At 41.3% G+C, this 17,476-nt stretch overlaps 1 protein-coding gene across 2 annotated transcripts in view; it reads left to right on the forward strand.

Annotated features, from left to right (window-relative positions):
* The first annotated feature begins 2,251 nt into the window (after window positions 1–2,251).
* Window positions 2,252–17,476, forward strand: part of LOC126481179 (uncharacterized) — a 52,410-nt gene continuing 37,185 nt past the window's right edge. Inside the window, exons 1-3 of one of the 2 annotated variants that reach the window (XM_050104765.1) lie at window positions 2,252–2,500; window positions 3,524–3,689; window positions 14,859–14,891. In XM_050104765.1, coding sequence (XP_049960722.1) covers window positions 2,373–2,500; window positions 3,524–3,689; window positions 14,859–14,876 — 312 coding nt within the window. In that variant the 5' untranslated portion in view covers window positions 2,252–2,372 and the 3' untranslated portion in view covers window positions 14,877–14,891. Of the gene's footprint in view, window positions 2,501–3,523; window positions 3,690–14,858; window positions 14,892–17,476 lie in introns of those variants that run through there. The other variant, XM_050104754.1, reaches the window with a different exon arrangement.

A 17,476-nucleotide genomic window follows, 5' to 3' on the forward strand; every position in this document is an offset into this window, starting at 1 on the left:
AACAACCATCTGCACGAACAGTTCGACGACGTTTGGAGCAGCATGGACTGTCAGCTCGGAGACCACGGCTGCGGTTACCCTTGACGCTGCATCACAGACAGGATTGCCTGCGATGGTGTACTCAACAACGAACCTGGGTGCACGAATGGCAAAACATCATTTTTTCGGATGAATCCGTGTTCTGTTTACAGCATCATGATGGTCGCATCCATGTTTGGCGACATCGCGGTGAACGCACATTGGAAGCGTGTATTCGTCATCGTCATACTGGCGTATCACCCGGCGTGATGGTAAGGGGTGCCATTGGTTACACGTCTCGGTCACCTCTTGTTCGCATTGACAGCACTTTGAGCAGTGGACGTTACATTTCAGATTTGTTACGACCCGTGGCTCTACCCTTCGTTCGATCCCTGTAAAACCCTACATTTCAGCAGGATCATGCATGACCGCATATTGCAGGTCCTGTATGGGCCTTTCTGGATACAGAAAATATTCGACTGCTGCCCTGACCAGCACATTCTCCACATCTCTTACCAACTCAAAACGTCTGGTCAATGGTGGCCAAGCAACTGGTTCGTTACAATACGACAGTCACTACTCTTGATGAACTGTGGTATCATGTTGAAGCTGCATGGTAGCTGTACCTGTACACACCTCCCAAGCTCTGTTTGACTCAATGCCCAGGCGTATCAAGGCCGTTATTACGGTCAGAGGTGGTTGTACTGGGTACTGATTCCTCACGATCTATGCACCCACATTGCGTGAAAATGTAATCACATGTCAGTTCTAGTATAATATATTTGTCCAATGAATACCGGTTTATCATCTGCATTTCTTCTTGGTCTAGCAATTTTAATGGACAGTGGTGTACTTTTCCTCAATGCTGTTTCTTTTGGAAACTTAAATGTTGAATTATCGCATGTTATGCCGTAATTGGATTTACATCCTGGTACACAACAGCTACGACCAATCGCAAGACGAGTTTACACTTTAATTTATTCCGATCTTACCAGAGAATCTAGAAAATAAATACTAGCGTAGCACTTGTGACGACATTCACAGCATATAGCATAAATAATTGGTAGTAATAAATGCTTTCGCTAATAATCTTTCGAACGTCACGTATACCATGTTACACACACACACACACACACACACACACACACACACCACACCGGAAACACATGCACGGCTTGTTTGTTTCCCCCACGATTGCCGCCATATTGTCAACTATCGATATCTGCCGTAAGGTCTGATTTATTGTAGGTGGTCTTAACAAGAGATCAGGAGTAAGTGGGAGTAAAACTTCGAGATGTCTGGCGACAGATTGGCCATACTAATGCTCGCAGTTTAGTTCTGTAATATCAGGAAGCACAATTAGTAAAATTTTATAGAAACTTGTGAAGCAATTATATCTACTTGGCATGGAGCTTTTCAGGCAATTAGCGTACATTTTTTTTAACGCTTTACGTTAATTTTGTGAAACTGACATGCATTTCGCAGACCTCTTACTAATCATTACAGGAATACGACGTATTTTTCGAATTTCGAACATTTTTCAAAATTCTGTACATTCCAGTTAATGAAATAAACAATGCGGTAGAGAATCCTCCGTTAACCATCATATATTAGCATATGCAATGATTATCCTTGCATAAGCCTATTACAATTCTTGTCTGTTAAGGCTCCTTAAAAGTGGAATCTGTCGTATGAAATACACAAAGGCGAATTTTAAAAAATGAACAGCTCACACTAACGTTCCTGAAGAGCTGTCAACATCTGACTGTAGAATATTGTCAAACCATCCATATTTCACCTCACACATTCAGTATATACTGACAACACAGAATATTTTGTGGTTCATCAATATACCTCATCAGTATTTCTAGTATTGACAATGCGTCAATACCCACCATCAAACGGTCAATATATTTACAGTTTGATAGTATTGTGGAACGTTTGAGCACCCCTTTAGGTCCTATAAAAAATAACCTCCTTGAATCTGTCATTGGAAATGCGTCGTGGAAGGTTTAGACGTTTCGTCCCCTTCCGTTGCGTCAAGTGTGAATAGGCCTTAATTATTTTATTTATTTTCTCACATCGTTGTTTGATAAAGGCTTTGATACTAGGCTCAGTTTCATTTTCGTGGTTTGAGCAAATTCTTGAATTTTCTATTTGACAATTTACAGTTCTGTGGCTGTCAAAAAAAAGTTCCGTACAGTTGAGTAGAGATATCTCCAGAGCACTTTGTTTGAATACATTCAGTGAAGAGTTTATGTTTTGGAATGCTTTGAAAATTTGACAATCCCCGGTATGTGAAGCAATGTGACACGAATGGGAAAAGGAGTGATAGGACAATACTAAGAGTTAACATGCAGGGAATAGCGTTTGCTGTAATTGTGGCCATTGGCCTAGCAGCAGTTGCGTATTTTGCATCAGTACAGCGTCCTTTGACTCACGGTCCAGCTGACTCCAGTGATTATGAACCAAGAAATTCGTGGTTAGTAATTCCTTTTTCGTTGTCATGAATTACAACTGTGTGTTTTGGAGTGAACAACTGTCATTCGTGTGCTTAGTTTCATTGTAATTGTATTACCAAGTTAGACTGCGGTGTGAATCATGCGAAATGTATCGTTTGCCTGGTTTCAACCATAGAAATAAATTTTGTAAAACGTTAGAATCTGTGTTGTATGTATAGCAGTTGCTTTGCCAGATTTCAGACAGGACAGTTTCCCTTACTTAGTCTTATTTTTTGTTTCTTTTGTTGAATGAAACGAGTGATATTGTAATCTCCTTCATTAGTACGTCCATAAGTTTGGGTTTTTTGAAACTATTGGAAATTTCGAACTAGGATGGTAAGTAATCTAAGAGGTTGAGTAGTATGCGAATGATTGATTGTGACTTGACGCAAATTTAGTTCCTGATTTATTTGCTTTACAGTTGACGGCTTATTGAGTAATTTGATTCGTAGAAATCGTTAGCTGCGAAGTTTCTGAATTAAAATTGCCAAAGGTCAAAGTATGGCTGCCTCAAATTTACGCTTTGGTTACGGGAATTTAAGTATGCTCTAAGTTTTCTATTAGTTTGGCCTCTGACAATCCATTCACTGTTAACTTTTTTTATGTAATATGATTTTACCTACTCAGTCAATACATTAAAACTTAATCAGATGCATCCACCTTTAACGTATATTTGACTTAACAGCCATTACAAGTGTCGTACCGAATTAAAATTTATTCTCACACGCTGCCTGTTCAGTAATGATGAAATAAACATACTGCCTTAAGTACTGTTGTCCCAGTGACTAAATGAAAGTAGTTCTTTTTTTCTGTGCAACTCACCCTGCGCTCTCTCTCTCTCTCTCTCTCTCTCTCTCTCTCTCGCTTGTGTGTGTGTGTGTGTGTGTGTGTGTGTGTGTGTGTGGAGAGGGGGGGGTGGTAATGTGCTATATTTTACTATGCTTACGCTGCTCATTCTACCAGTTGAACAAATATTTCATTATGTTCTTTCAATATTCATGTAGGACAACCCAGAGGGAATCAACTGGCTGTGCACAGCAGCGCAAGAAAAAGAAGAAAAATCCATTCTGTCCAATATGTTTAGACGAAATTGTACCAGGCTCCAAAGTAAAGGATTTACAATGTGATCATTGGCTCCATAATGAATGTGCAATGAGATGGTTCAAGGAGGTGAGATCATAAATGGAGAGCATTCAGTCCAGTTTCAATCAGTATTTGCTTAAATTTGACAGCAAATAGATAAATTTTAGGAATCATTACCATCCAACCGTATCTAATGTAAATGAAATTTTAAACGAATGTCGAGACGAAGATAAAGTAAAAAAATTAAATCAACATTTTAGGTAGATTTTAGTATAGGGCTGCAAAATGCCATAAGAGTTACATGACATTTTTGGCCAAACTTCAAGATGGCTTGAAATTGAAAGTAGTAGTACTGTTAATGTGAAATATTTGGGTTGGTCTCACAACTTTTTGTATTTTTTAACAGTTTGAGGCCATATCTTTCACTGTTTTAGTGCTATGTGAGCCCAGATTTGGTAACAACTTTGTGACTGCTTTAGTTTTTAAACAAACAAGGTATAAATAGTACCCTTTAATTGTTCTTTGTGAGAAGTTACTTGTTAGCAATTCTACCAAAATATAGCAGTTGTTTCTGAGTATTCTAGAAACAGTGTGTCTGAGAATGACTGCTTGGATAAGTAGTACTTTTTTTCAGTAAATTTGTATAAATCTAGTATAGACAAGTGATAGCTTGAGCTCCTTTTTGAATCACAACCAAGTAATTAGCCATTTTTGAGGCAGTGAATGCGCTTGTTAGTGTATGAGTATATTAAGTCACTGTGTTGGGAAACGTATGTGTGGGTCATAGCAGTTTATTGCCACCTTTATAGTAAAGTCTTCAATAAAAATGAAACTGTTTTGTTCCCCAAGACAGCTTCAAAGCATTGTTGTAAAAGGGTGGCTAATTAAGATTAGTTTAGGATAGGTGATATAAATGCTGGTGCTTATATTCCAAATAGCTCAGTTTGTTGTTTGACTAAAGGGAATGCTATCAGGACTTTTTTGGTAATTTTAAGAAAGACTGTAGTCTGAGTGAATTCCAACATTATCAAACGAGACTTCTGCAGCTACACTCCAGTTATGCCTAGGAGCAGTTTTTGTAATCTGCTGTGATCGCTAATCCTTTAGCAAAAACAGATCATGCATTTGAAAGGGGCTTGATAGCTGAAAGCTCACAGAAAGTGTGCCCAGTATGCCAGAATGAGATTTCACAAGAAACTTTCTGTACTGTCGCCTTTCTCAAAGGTCACAGATGCTGATGGTGATGAACAAATTGAAATTGCAGTAATGGTCATTTCAGGTTTGTCATCCTCCTAAATGTCAGTTTGAAAATATTTAGCCTTGTGAAATTTAAAGTGCAAGATTTGGCAAGTAGAAAATAAAATTTGTAGTCAGATCACAATATCTGATATGCTTAAGACAGATACATTATACTGCAAATTAGTGATTAACAACAATGCTGATACTGTGTTGATTATCATTACCTGCTGAGGGAGTTGAAACAAAAAAATGTTGTTATATACATATTTGTTTTTATGAAACATGTCCAAGTTACAGGAACATAGCAAGACGCCGTATTTACAAACAAGCAGGAGAAAACCTACAGCTCAGCTACACAGAAACATGTATGCTATGGAAAAAAAAAAAACATTGTCACAGCTCAGGATTAGCCAAAAACAACACAATGATGACGTGATGTGCTAATTTAGACCTGCACAGCAAAAATCAAACAATGGAAACTTTTAGTAGGAATATCAACAATGTAGGAAAAGATAGTGCTACTTACCATAAAGAAGAAACATAAAGTTGCAGACAGGCACAATTAAGACACTCACATATAGCTTCCGGCCACAGACTTTGCAAGTAAAGAAACAAAAACAGGCGCGCGCACACACACACACACACACACACACACACACACACACACACACACACACACACACCTCACCCACACGACTGCCAACTCCAGCGTCTTGGCCCGAGACACTGGAGTTAGAGGTCGTATATGCGTGGAGCGTGCTTGCCTTCTTCTTCTTCTTCTTCTTCTTCTTCTTCTTGTGTGTGTGTGTGTGTGTGTGTGTGTGTGTGTGTGTGCTGATGTAGGCTGTGGCTGAAAGCTGTATGAGAGTGTTTTTTAATGGTGTCTGTTTGCAACTTTACATGTCTTCTTTACGGCAACTTGACATGTGCTCTTTACGGTATGTAGCAACCTATCTTTTCCTATATTGTTGTCAATTTAGACCAGTGACTGATTTTGGATCACAGCTATAAGACATAGGCAATGTAAGATAAGAGGAAAATAACATAAAAACTCAGAGTACAGAACAATAGTATACTGGCAAAAAGACTAACCCATCCTTAATTCATTATCAAAAAATTAGAAGACTCGCTATATACCCTCTTATTACTATTTGGTTGGATGCCAGCAAGATTTATCAGTATTAAGTAGTAGTTGCACAGTGACCCAAGATTGTTGTCAGGGTGCATAGGTTTTTTACTTGGAATGTTGTTATGTGAATCTGATTTGTCCACAAAACATTAAATTATCTGAATGTAAAATACTCTTTAAAAAGAGATTATTTTGATATAAAGAATTATTCATCTTCAGTAAGAGGCTATTGTGATCATAAACTGGTTTCAAATTTTAAGTAATACAAAAAGTCCAGAATTCATGACAATGCTGTCTAATAAAAATCTAGTTTCCACTAATCTTCTTTACGCTGGGGACTCACAGTTCTTCAGTGAGTGTGTGCTTGATTGCTCAGTGCACATGGGACCCTGAGCTATTGTGGGACATTCTTCCTTCCTGAGTAATCTGGCCCCTTCAGTCCCACAAACCTACCAACCAATCTTCCTTCCTGGGCTGCATTTCTTTTCCCATGCCCCTCCCCCCCCTGTCCTTGCCTCTCCCACTTAGCCCCCTCCTTCCGCTCTCTGTATTCTTACTTATGATGACCTGGTTAGCCACCTTTTCTGTATTCCTTCTGATTTTGTTCCCCTTGCCTTTCCTTTTTTGTCCTTCCTTTTTGGCATTTTTGGTCTCCCTATGAGTTGTGATCTCCGCCTCTAAATTTTCTCTCCGTCGTGTGAGCAGTTTGGGAAAAACTCCCTCCCTAGGATCTACGGCATGGATTCCTTCCTCCCTTCCTTCCCCGCCATAATCCCTTTCCGCCCTGATAGGTCACCAGCACGTGTAGCCAGTCTGTGTGGTGTGGCTGTATGTACCCATCAGGCTGAGCCCCTAATGACAGAGCTCACATTTCTGGTACATGAGCTATTGCCTCCCCATGTATGTCTAGGAGTGGTTGCTTGTCGTTCCAGAGCATCAGAACTCCCGGTGATGGAAGCCATTTGAGATGACCCTTGCTTTGGCTGGGTGGTGTCCATAGGGAGAACCTTTGACCGGAGTGGGTGGTATCAGGGTAGATGATTTGTGTATGAAACGGGTCAAGCTAGAAAAATCGAGCTGTTTTTATACAGCCGTTTCCTTTGTCGATAGTGAATGGTTGAATGCTGCTTCTTATGACCTATGGCCTTCCCTTTGCTGGCTACACTTTGGGAGGAGGGTGACCAGGCTCACTGGCTGCGGTTAAAAACTTTCCCTACTACCTCATCTGTACTAGGACAGATGGGGTATATTCACCATCACCAGGCTGTTATTTGTTGCGGAAAATATTGAAGTTCGGTGAAGTGGAATCTCTCAGTAATATGTGGTTGTGTTCCCTGTTGATCAAAAAGATTTCTGCTGTCCAGTCTGCAGCTCGTTTTGCTTGTGATCATCTTGGCGACATTCCAATGTGCATTACACATCACCAGTTGTTGAATATGGTACAGAGTGTCATTTTTCATAGGGCCTCACCCTTCAAACTAAAAGTCTGGGCCAATCTGGAATGCCAGAGTGTTTATTTTGTTTAGTGTGTGCAGAAAGGTCATAAGGACAATCGCACTGATACCGACGCCTTTATTCTGGCTTTTGACGGAGATACCCTCCCAGAGGTGGTCAGGCTTGTGCGTTATTGATGTGGCGTGAAGCCATACGTCCCGCCACCCATGATACTTGCGTTTCAGCCATGTGTCTTCCCGATGTGTGGTGACTGTGGACACCCACTCCATGAGGGGAGCCTCTGTGTTCTGCCACAGGTGTTAATTATCACGATTGTCGCTCTCCATGCTCACCAGATTGCCCAGCGTATAAGAAAGTAAAAGGTATACAAGAGTATAAGTCCCTGAATTGTTTATCTTACACTGAGGCACATCAGAAATTTGACAAACTTCATCCTTTGTCAATGACTTATACTTTTGTCTCTGTTACATCCTTTCCCCTTCCCCCCTCTTTCTAAATCCAGTCCTGTCCCCCTCTCTCCTCCTCTTCCCTGTGATTCCCACGTGCTCCCCTCCGGGTGCCACTCCCTCTCCCTGACTGAAGAAGTGCCCCCTTCCTTGAGCATCTGCCAGTGATGGGGCTCACTCCCGCGACCCCTCCCCCAGGTGTGTCTCAGGCCAGAGGACTGCTACCACAATTTGGCCATGGGACAAACATTTGAGTGCCCCATTTCTTGCGGATCATGACCTGTGCCTAATTGATGGTTCCCCTATTCATTTTAGTGCCACATATGGCACTTTCTCTGCCATTGATCTTTCGCTCTCTTCCCCTCCTCCTCTTCCTTCCTTACACTGGCCACTTCCCATTGATTCTCTTCTTCCCTTCCTGCCTCCCAATGACAAGGTTGCCCTACTGTGTTTTTCATCATGCTGATTGGCCGCTATATACCTCCCAGGTCTTGTTTTCACCTTCTTTGTCTCGTTGTATTGATGAAGTCGCCCATGATTTGTCCAATAAGATAATTCACACTGCTGCCAATGCCATTCCCCACTTGACACGACCAGTTCACCACTGGGCAGTGCCGTGGTGGAGCACAGCTGTTGCCACCTCTATCCGTGATTGATGTCATGCCTTGCAACGTCTTAAGCGGCATCTGTCCTCCACTTGTCTTCTTACATTTAAACATCTTTGTGCCAAAGCCCATTACCGAGTCAGACAGAGCGAATGGGTGTGTTTTGAACTCTGTCTCCTCTCTAGGTTCTTCTGTCCCTTGTTACACATGTGGGCTGCAGTCTACACCCTCCAAGGTTGTCAGCTGCAGTCTTCCATTCTGGGCCTTGGCATTCCAGGTGGCCTTTGTACAGATCCATCAGTTCTCGTGGAACTCCTAATGATCCATTTTGCGACAGCGGTGGTGTCAGCCTCCTATCTAGCTGCCTTCCTCCTCCTGAAACAGCAGGCTGAAGCTTCCCACTTATATTTCACCCCTTATCAAGCAGAATTCTACGCAGTGAATCTTATATTTTGTGGAAGTTTCTTGTGGTCCTGTCTTCTTCCCATGATTCAGTTCCTCGTCCTGTATTCTACGCATAACCAATTGCTTCAGCACCTCAGTCTTCCACAACAGTATCTCCTCCAGGTATTAAACCGTATTTGGCTACAAGGCTTTTTTGCCTCCCATTGGAAAGATTGTGTTGTGGTTCCTGTCCTTAAGCCTGGCAAGGATCTGTCATCCATTGATAGTTACTAGCCAATCAACATGACCAGTGATCCCTGCAAGTTTCTAGAATGGATGATGGATTGTCTCAATTTGGTCCATGAATCTACGCACCTTCAATCTCTGTACTAGTGCAGCTTTCAGGACGGATGGTCTCCGATCATTTTCTTCAAATGGAAACTGGAGTTCAGCATGCCTTTTCTCAGTGCCGTCATCTTGTTGCACTTTTCTTTGATCTTTGTAAGCCCTACTACACAGCTTGGTGCTATCACATCCTCCTCACACTTCGTGAGTGGGGACGATCCCATGACTGTTATTCACCAGTTCTTGTCCCACCAGTCATTGACAGTCCATGTTGTCACTATTCTCAGCTCTCCGCACACCCAGGAGAATGGTGCTCTCCAGGGCTCCACGTTAAGTGTCCATCTTTTTCTCATTGCTGGTAATGGCCTTAGGGCACCTGCTGGATCGTTGGTCGCCTCTGCTCTGTATTGGATGATTTCTTTATTTAGGCTAGTTCCCACTCGGTGACCTTTGCAGAATGATACCAGTAGGGTGCCATGTGGCATGTTTCCAACTGGACACACTCGCATGGTTCTTAATTCTTTCCGATTAAGTCGAGGGTGGTGCATTTCTGTCGCCGTACTATGGTCCCTCCTGATCTGGAGTTGCAGGGCTCCGCTCACAGTGATCCATATTTTGCTGGACTGCCCCTGCCTTTTGGTCCTTCACACTAGGTATGCCCACCCACCTGCTGTGTCGCGGGCGTTAGCAGATGAACCTCACATGTTTACGTACATCTGTCCTAGGTTTTCGTCACAAAAGTGGTTGGTGCTCTCAGGTTACATCCATGAATTTTCCTCTGGAATTTGAGTCCCTCAGTTAGCGTACGTGTCGATCGTTGAGGCCTTGACCTAGCCTCCACACCGGCCAGTTTTTCCCTGCCGTTTCCCCACATTTATGTGACCTGTTTGCTGTTTTGTTTCTCCATTTTTTTTTTTTGTATCTTCCTTCTCCTGGTGTTGCCCCTGTTGTATTCGGATAGTGGTATGGCGCAGGTGGCGGTGCTCCACTGTGCCTATTGTTTCTGGGGCACCCCTGCTCTCCCCGTTTCGACCCATCCCCCTCCTGTTTTTTCCACTTTCTGCTGCCCTGACGCCCCTTTTCCCCTCTTTGCTTTGCACATAATCCCTTGACCTTGGCCGAACTGTGCTTGTGTTGTTCTTCCATTGATTTCTACCATCCCATATTATGAGGCCAATGACCTCGCTATTTCGTCCCCCCCAGCAAAGTTTCCTGAAAGAAACAGAACTCGGCCATCTTGCACAACATTTGGTGCTCTCTTTAGTAAAATAATAATTTAAAAAATTCATAAGCAATTTCAATATGGATGATTAAAGCAAAGTCGGACGAAAAATTTTATGCTCAGAAAAAATGTGAAGTTAAGCTTTTTATATGCCCAGAAGAAGTGGCGGGATATACCTGAAGCTTAGCGTGTAATAATTTACCAATACAAAGTCTTAGAATATAAAATTTCACGAAATGATAATTAAATCAAAACCCTTAGCTGCTGACAGGCGTTGTTGATATATATCAATGGGGACAGCTGAGAATGTATGCCCCAACCAGGACTCGAACCTGGGATCTACTGCTTACATGGCATACGCTCTATCCATCTGAGCCACCAAGGGCACAGAGGATAGTGCGACTGCAGGGACTAGTCCCTTGCACGACTTCCCGTGAAACCCAGATTCCCAACTGTCCACAACCTACATTCATAGTGTTCCTAGTAGATATTTGCCCGTTCACTCATTACTCATGCCAGACTAAGCTGAAAAGTCCCGTAAGAGTTCAGGCAAAGCGTGCCATGCACATTCGCACAGAAGGAGGTCAGTGGCCAGGTAGCCTTTAACTAGATGAAGATGGTATCATGTGGGACTCACAGGAAGCGTGCAAGAGATAAGACCCTTTAGTCGCACTATCCTCTGTGTTCTCGGTGGCTCATATGGATAGAACGTCTGCCATGTAAGGAGGAGATCCCCCAGTTCGAGTCCCAATTGGGGCACACATTTTTAGCTGTTCTCATTGATATATAGCAACAACACCTGTCATCAGCTAAGGGTTTAGATTTAATTATTACTTCATTATAGAGAAGCTGGATGGTCATCAATGGTATCTGTTCTTTTGGGAACAGATACCATCTTCATATTCATAAAATTTCATTCTCCTATTGCTTCCCAGTAGGGGAAAGTTGCTGATTTTTCTAAAAACTTCAAAAATTTCAATTTTTGGCCCAGTTTTGCAAAAGTCTTTCACAAACTCTTTTAAACCATTTTCATTAGAGAGACCATGTTTTGAATCACCTAAAAGCTAGCTGTAGTTTTGCAGTGCGAGCATGTAAGGCCGTAAAGAAACAAAAACAAAAATTTTAAAAAATGTAGGTGCACTGAAAATAGGCCCATATTCTGCTGGTACGCAACTTAAATCTATCATCTTTTATGATGATCTACAATTGTTTAATATTGTCTGAGTCCGAAAGACTGCAAAGAAGTAGCTTTTTTTCTCTGATACGGAACAAGGAACCCGATAAAAAGAATTAAAGTTTTTTTTTTTTTTTTTCCCCCTAACAGTTTGAGGCAATCACATTTGAATTGTTTAATTTTTTTAGCCTGTCTTATCAAAATTCCTTTCTAAGCAATCCCATCAGTGGCATCATGCAGCTGACATATATGTTTTCCTCATGATATTCTACAGTAAATTAATGAAACCTGTAAAAAGAAATTCAAATAGCTTGAAGTAAAGATAAGCTTAGAATCCTAAAAGAGGCCTCTTCTAGCTTACAGAAAGGTATCATCAGAGTTGGGATCCTGTGTAAAGAAACCCTTATCAGGTTTGGGAACTTGTGATAGAGGAACCCACCAATGGCTGCTGTTGCACAGCTATTGGGTGTGGCCCCTATAGTGGTTTTCTCATTTTCAAAGGAACCAGCAGTGGTTAAACCACCATGGACTGTAGCAACACTTTCATACAATTTTTCATCAGTAAACTAATGTTTCACATAAACCCCAGACTATGCTGACACAAGATATGCTATATCTAAAACCAGAATTAAACTAGCACATGAATAAAAAGGCATACTAATAATTTTCTACAGTGTAAATTTATTCCAAAAAAGAAAATGTCAGGCAGACTGCTATGAACTTCACCAAAGTATACACAATATGACTGTGATGTAAAATGTAAAGGCTATTTATATTATGTGCACTGCACCTGTTGTGCGACAGTTTTATTACTGTGATCTTCACACCTTGGTGATGCACAGTTAAATTGTGAAGTTCATCACAAGTGTGATATTGTAATTATATCAGAAAAACAGACTGAAATGTCACAATGAGTCATGACAAGAAACTTTGTTTTTGAATTTTTTAGAGTTATTTGGACTTTCTCACTTCCTAGTCATCAAGACTTGATACTGCCGTCCCCAGAGTGTGCTAAACAATTTTATAATGTAATAAAAAATGTCAGATTTGTATAACAGTGGAAAATGGACCAGTTTTCAATGCGCATCCTCATGGTCGTTGCTTTCCAGGGTCTTATATGCTCACATTGCAAACCCCCTCTAGTTTTTAGGCGGCTTAGAACATAGTCATTCTAGTGAAATGGTGAAAGGGTTTGCAGAAGACGCCTTTTTGTAAAAGTGGGCAAAAAATGGTCATTTTTAGAATTTTTGGAAAAATTGTCAACTTTGCCTTCAATTTGTGAAGTATTGCAAAGCAACAGGAGAATGAAATTTTATATTTTAAGATCTCGTACGGGTAGGTTGTTATGTGCAAAGTTTCATACTTATCCTGCAATTACTTCTGGAGATGTAAAAAATGAACTTCACATTTTTTCCGAGTGTAAATGTTTTCAGCTAACTTTGCTTCAAATTATCCGTATGGAAACTGCTCAGGAACTCTTTTCTTGTTATTTCACTTAAAAGGGGACAAAAAATCATAAAAGTTACAAAGTTTTATTTCTTTAAAGAAAATATTGCCTGAGATATTATACCTCAAATTTGTTGAAAATTCATATGTGCACTGTTGGTAACTGCACTATGGTCAGACAAGTGACTGTATCTCTGAAAGTATTGAATTAGTGATTATGAAACTTTGCCAGTGTTTACTGGGAACATATGTGAAAGTTCATACAAAATTTCATCAAAATCCGTTAAGGTTATGTGGGATCTGCTAGACCACTTGGCATGGAATGACTCCGCATCAGTGCAGAAAGGTATGACTTAGAACCCACTTTCCCTGCCACAATATGGGAGGAAATCAGATTGAAAACAAAATTTGAGAAATGTTCCTTTAGTACCAAATTTGTACCCAAATGGATAGCAAGTCCATTTTGGCCACAAAACTGTTCTTCTTTGGTGAATATATTGAGGAAAAATTCAAGGAAATTAAACTGATCAGCAAAATGCAGAGTGGCTCCATTTGGATTAAAACTGCGATCTCTACTCATTTACAGGCATTTATCTCCTTTGAGACGTTCAGTGATATTCCCATCACCATAACCCCTCAGAAGTGTCCCAACATGCTCAAGGGTGTAATTTTCTATCACAACCGCACATTGCAAACAAATGGAGAACTGCATGCAAACTTGGAACAATGAGGTGTCTCTTTCACTGTATTCGGAAGGGGCTATAAGATAAGAGGAGAAAATAACTTTTATTTTACCTTTCAAAAAGATCAGATTACCTGACAACGTGAATGTAATGGTTACTATTGTGATGTACGAGGTGCTATCGAAAATTTTCGGTACTGGTGCTGCCATCTGTTGAAAACCTTACCATTGGACTAATGGTCACAATCACCCTTGAAGTAGTTCCCATCCACACATATACACCAGTCCCAGAGCTTCTGCCACTGGTCAAATGTTTTCTGGAAGTCCTGTTCTTTGAGGGTGTTTATCACCGCCAGCGATGCTTCTTGAATCCTCTTTAGTGTGTCGAACCAACGGCCTTTCAACTTGAGTTTCAGTTTTGGGAATGTCGCAAGGTGCCACATCTAGCGAGTACGGTGGGTGGGGTACAACCGCCATGTTGTTTTTTGCCAAAAAGGTTCTGATGAGCAAGAACGTGTGACAGGGCGCGTTGTCATGATGCAGCAGCCTGTTTCCTTGATGTCTAAGTTCAGGCCATCATCACCACATGTTTTCATGGAGCCGTCGCAAAATGTCATAGTATGCGGAATTCACTGTTTGGTTGGGTGGGACAAATTCTTTGTGCACAATTCCCTTGGTATCAAAGAAAATGATGATCACGTTCTTCACCTGTCTCGATTTTTTTGAGTCTTGGAGAGCCCAGGCTCTTCCACTGCGACGATTGTTGCTTTGTCTTTGGGTCATGACCGTAAATCCAGCTCTCGTCGCCAGTGATAAGCCATGACAAGAAGGTTGGGTCATCAGCTGCGGTCTGACGAATGTCCGCTGTTCTGTTTGCGGATCCGTCATAAAATCGCTACACACCAAACTCAGAGTATTATGGAAATCACTGTGGACATGCAACATGGCCTCCTAGCTGAATGCCACTCCACACACTGACTCATCAGATATGCAGCTCTTGCTACCTAGCGGTGCAAAGATCTACTGCTCCTATTTTCCAGATGACAACACCAGTCCTGAGAATTTCGGATTGCACCTTGTAAAGCTGTACATTCCATCACTTGTGTAGTGTTGTAAATGTTTGTTTCAGGCCTCTCGATCCTGGTGACTAAGCCCCTGTTTATAGCAAGTGTGGCCTTGGTAGCTGTTCAAATACATCTGTTCCCTCTCGACATCCACATTAGGGACTTCGGCTACCCACACCCAACCAGTAGTGTGTCCTGAACCAGCATGCACCCAGAAGACAGTTACCTTTTTCTGGCCTGGCAGACAACACTGCGTAGCAGCTCGATATCAGCCAGATTGATGGAAACACAGTCTTATAGACTGCTGCACAACAGTTCATTTGTCCCCCATTCAAGATACTACATATTCCCCAACCAGAGATAAAACTCCTTATGTAGAATAAAGATAAAAGTAGAAATAAGATGAGGTGAAATGAAAAGTGAAAGTAGATCAGAGTGATTTCATCTCAAATCATATAGGCCATGTCAACTTGAATGAATTTCTCAGAAAAAAATATGTTGGACCTCTGTATCATAAGTGTTAAGGAATAAAGTGTTTTCGTTTTACCTGAATTTTTATAAATGGCACGGCCCTGTGTAAATGACTCTTTAAAACAATAGAGAATAAAAAATATAACTAATAAACCAAAAGTACTGGAGATCTGACTGATCTTTTGCATTAAAGATCCCTCCTAGTGTGTTGAAATATAGTTGTTGTTTTTTGCACTTTCACATTGAGATTTCTGAGGTTGATGGTATCATATGCTGCTGTCAAATCTATAAACACCATCCTTGTAGCTAGTCTTTTCTCAAACCCGTCTTCCACATACTGGGTTAGGCTGAGAGCTTGACTAGTACAGGATTTGCCAGGCCGAAATCCTGCTTGCTCCTTTTTTAGGATGCCCTCAATCAGCCCTTTGAATCTGTTTAATATCAATCTTACAAACAGTTTGTAAGTTGTACACAACAGAGATCGGCCAATAACTCTTAGGATCTTCTGGGTCCTTACCAGGCTTAAGAATTGCAATTATTTTTGCCTGCCTCCAGATTTTAGGGATTCATCCAGTTGTCCAACAGCAGTTCATAAACTCCAACCAGAGCAAACACCAAGATGTATCAGCTGTTCATTTTTAATATCATCTATGCCTGCGGCCTTCCCAATCTTTAAACTTCGGATTGCTTCATTCAGTTCTGTTAATGTAAATGTGTGATAGTGTTTCATTACTTTGTTTTGGGGACGCATTTAGTTTTCTCATATGTCCTTTCTTCAGTCTGTGTTCCGCTTTACCATTTTTTTAGCAACTGGGAGGCTATTTGGTTTGCTGTAACACCAACAGAGCCTGGTGTACCTGCAGATATACCATTGAGCTTTTTGAGCAGTCTCCATGCTTTCTGACCACTGTGGGTCATTTTAATGCTTTCTACAGTGTGTTGCTACTTCTGTCTTCTATTTCTTTGCCCACTTCCATTGTTTCTGGGGAGAATGGGTTGGCGTCATAGTGATCACAATACGTTTCATATTTCTCTTTTGTCTCTTCGCTGTAGTCTGGAATGTACGATTTTCTACATCCTTTCAGTATACTCTACCGTGCACAGTATTTTAAAGCTTTAACAAACTCACTGTAGTTTTCTGGCAGGGGTTGAAGAAATGAAAGTTTGTTGTCCACTCCTTTTGAGAAAGCTTCCCAGTTAGCTTTTTGAAAATTAAATCTGTTTCAAACGGGGAAACTCTGTTGGTTGTATCACTGGGTTGATTTTGCAGAGTATTGGCTGGTGCTGGGACTTTCGGATGGGATTCAATACGAGCTTTTGACTTACGTTTGCAAGAGTATTGCTAGTGAAACATAGATCTGGATTATAGCCTCTTTTCCATCTGCCGCTGTTGAATGATGTAGGATGTTTTGCTATTTTCAGCACACTGTCCCCTAGTTTCCCATCTTTGTTAGTTTGTGTATATCCCCAGATCACATTGTGACTGTTGAAGTCTCCAATTATTACATCTGGTATATCCTTTTTTTTCCCCAGGGGTGTACTGAACTGATACAGTAGGCCTATGTTGGGTGGCTTATCTACAGATGTTTGTTACCCTGACTTGGAGATACTATTTCTACACTATTCTGATCATTAGTTCTACCTTCAGTGATTTTGAGATCATTCTTGACAAAAATTGCACTTCCGTATTGGTTATGGGGAATCTCTTTGATTAGCTGCATGCCAGGTATTCTTGGCCTTGTGGAGTCTGGCCCTCTGTGCGTCTCCTGGAGGCACAGCACATCGCACCTATAATCCTTGCACATGTTTGAAATAAGATCTTGTTTTGCATGTGACAGTCCTTCTGTGTTGAATGAGATAATTGTCAGTGTTGGCTCTGAAAGAAGCCTTTTGTGATCTCTCATTTTCCGCACTCTCATGAGGGTTGTAGTCGCTACGTAGCAAGATTAGCTAGTAAAGTGCCGTTGCCCAGGGGACTCCCAAGTGGATATTTCTCACTCCTCTTGAAGGCTCTTTCTTTGTCCCCTATATAGTTGACACTCGCACACTTATGGGCTTCCTTTAACTTATAAATGTAGGACGAAAATACGAAATTTAGGTTAATTTTTCCACCTCCCCCCCCCCCACCCCCCCACCCCCTCCCCCTCCCCAATTTGGAAAGTCACAGAACGCTATCTTTTCTGTTGTATTACGAGATACTACAGATGTAATT

Source organism: Schistocerca serialis, chromosome 1 (genome assembly GCF_023864345.2).
Source record: "Schistocerca serialis cubense isolate TAMUIC-IGC-003099 chromosome 1, iqSchSeri2.2, whole genome shotgun sequence".
NCBI lineage: Eukaryota > Metazoa > Arthropoda > Insecta > Orthoptera > Acrididae > Schistocerca > Schistocerca serialis.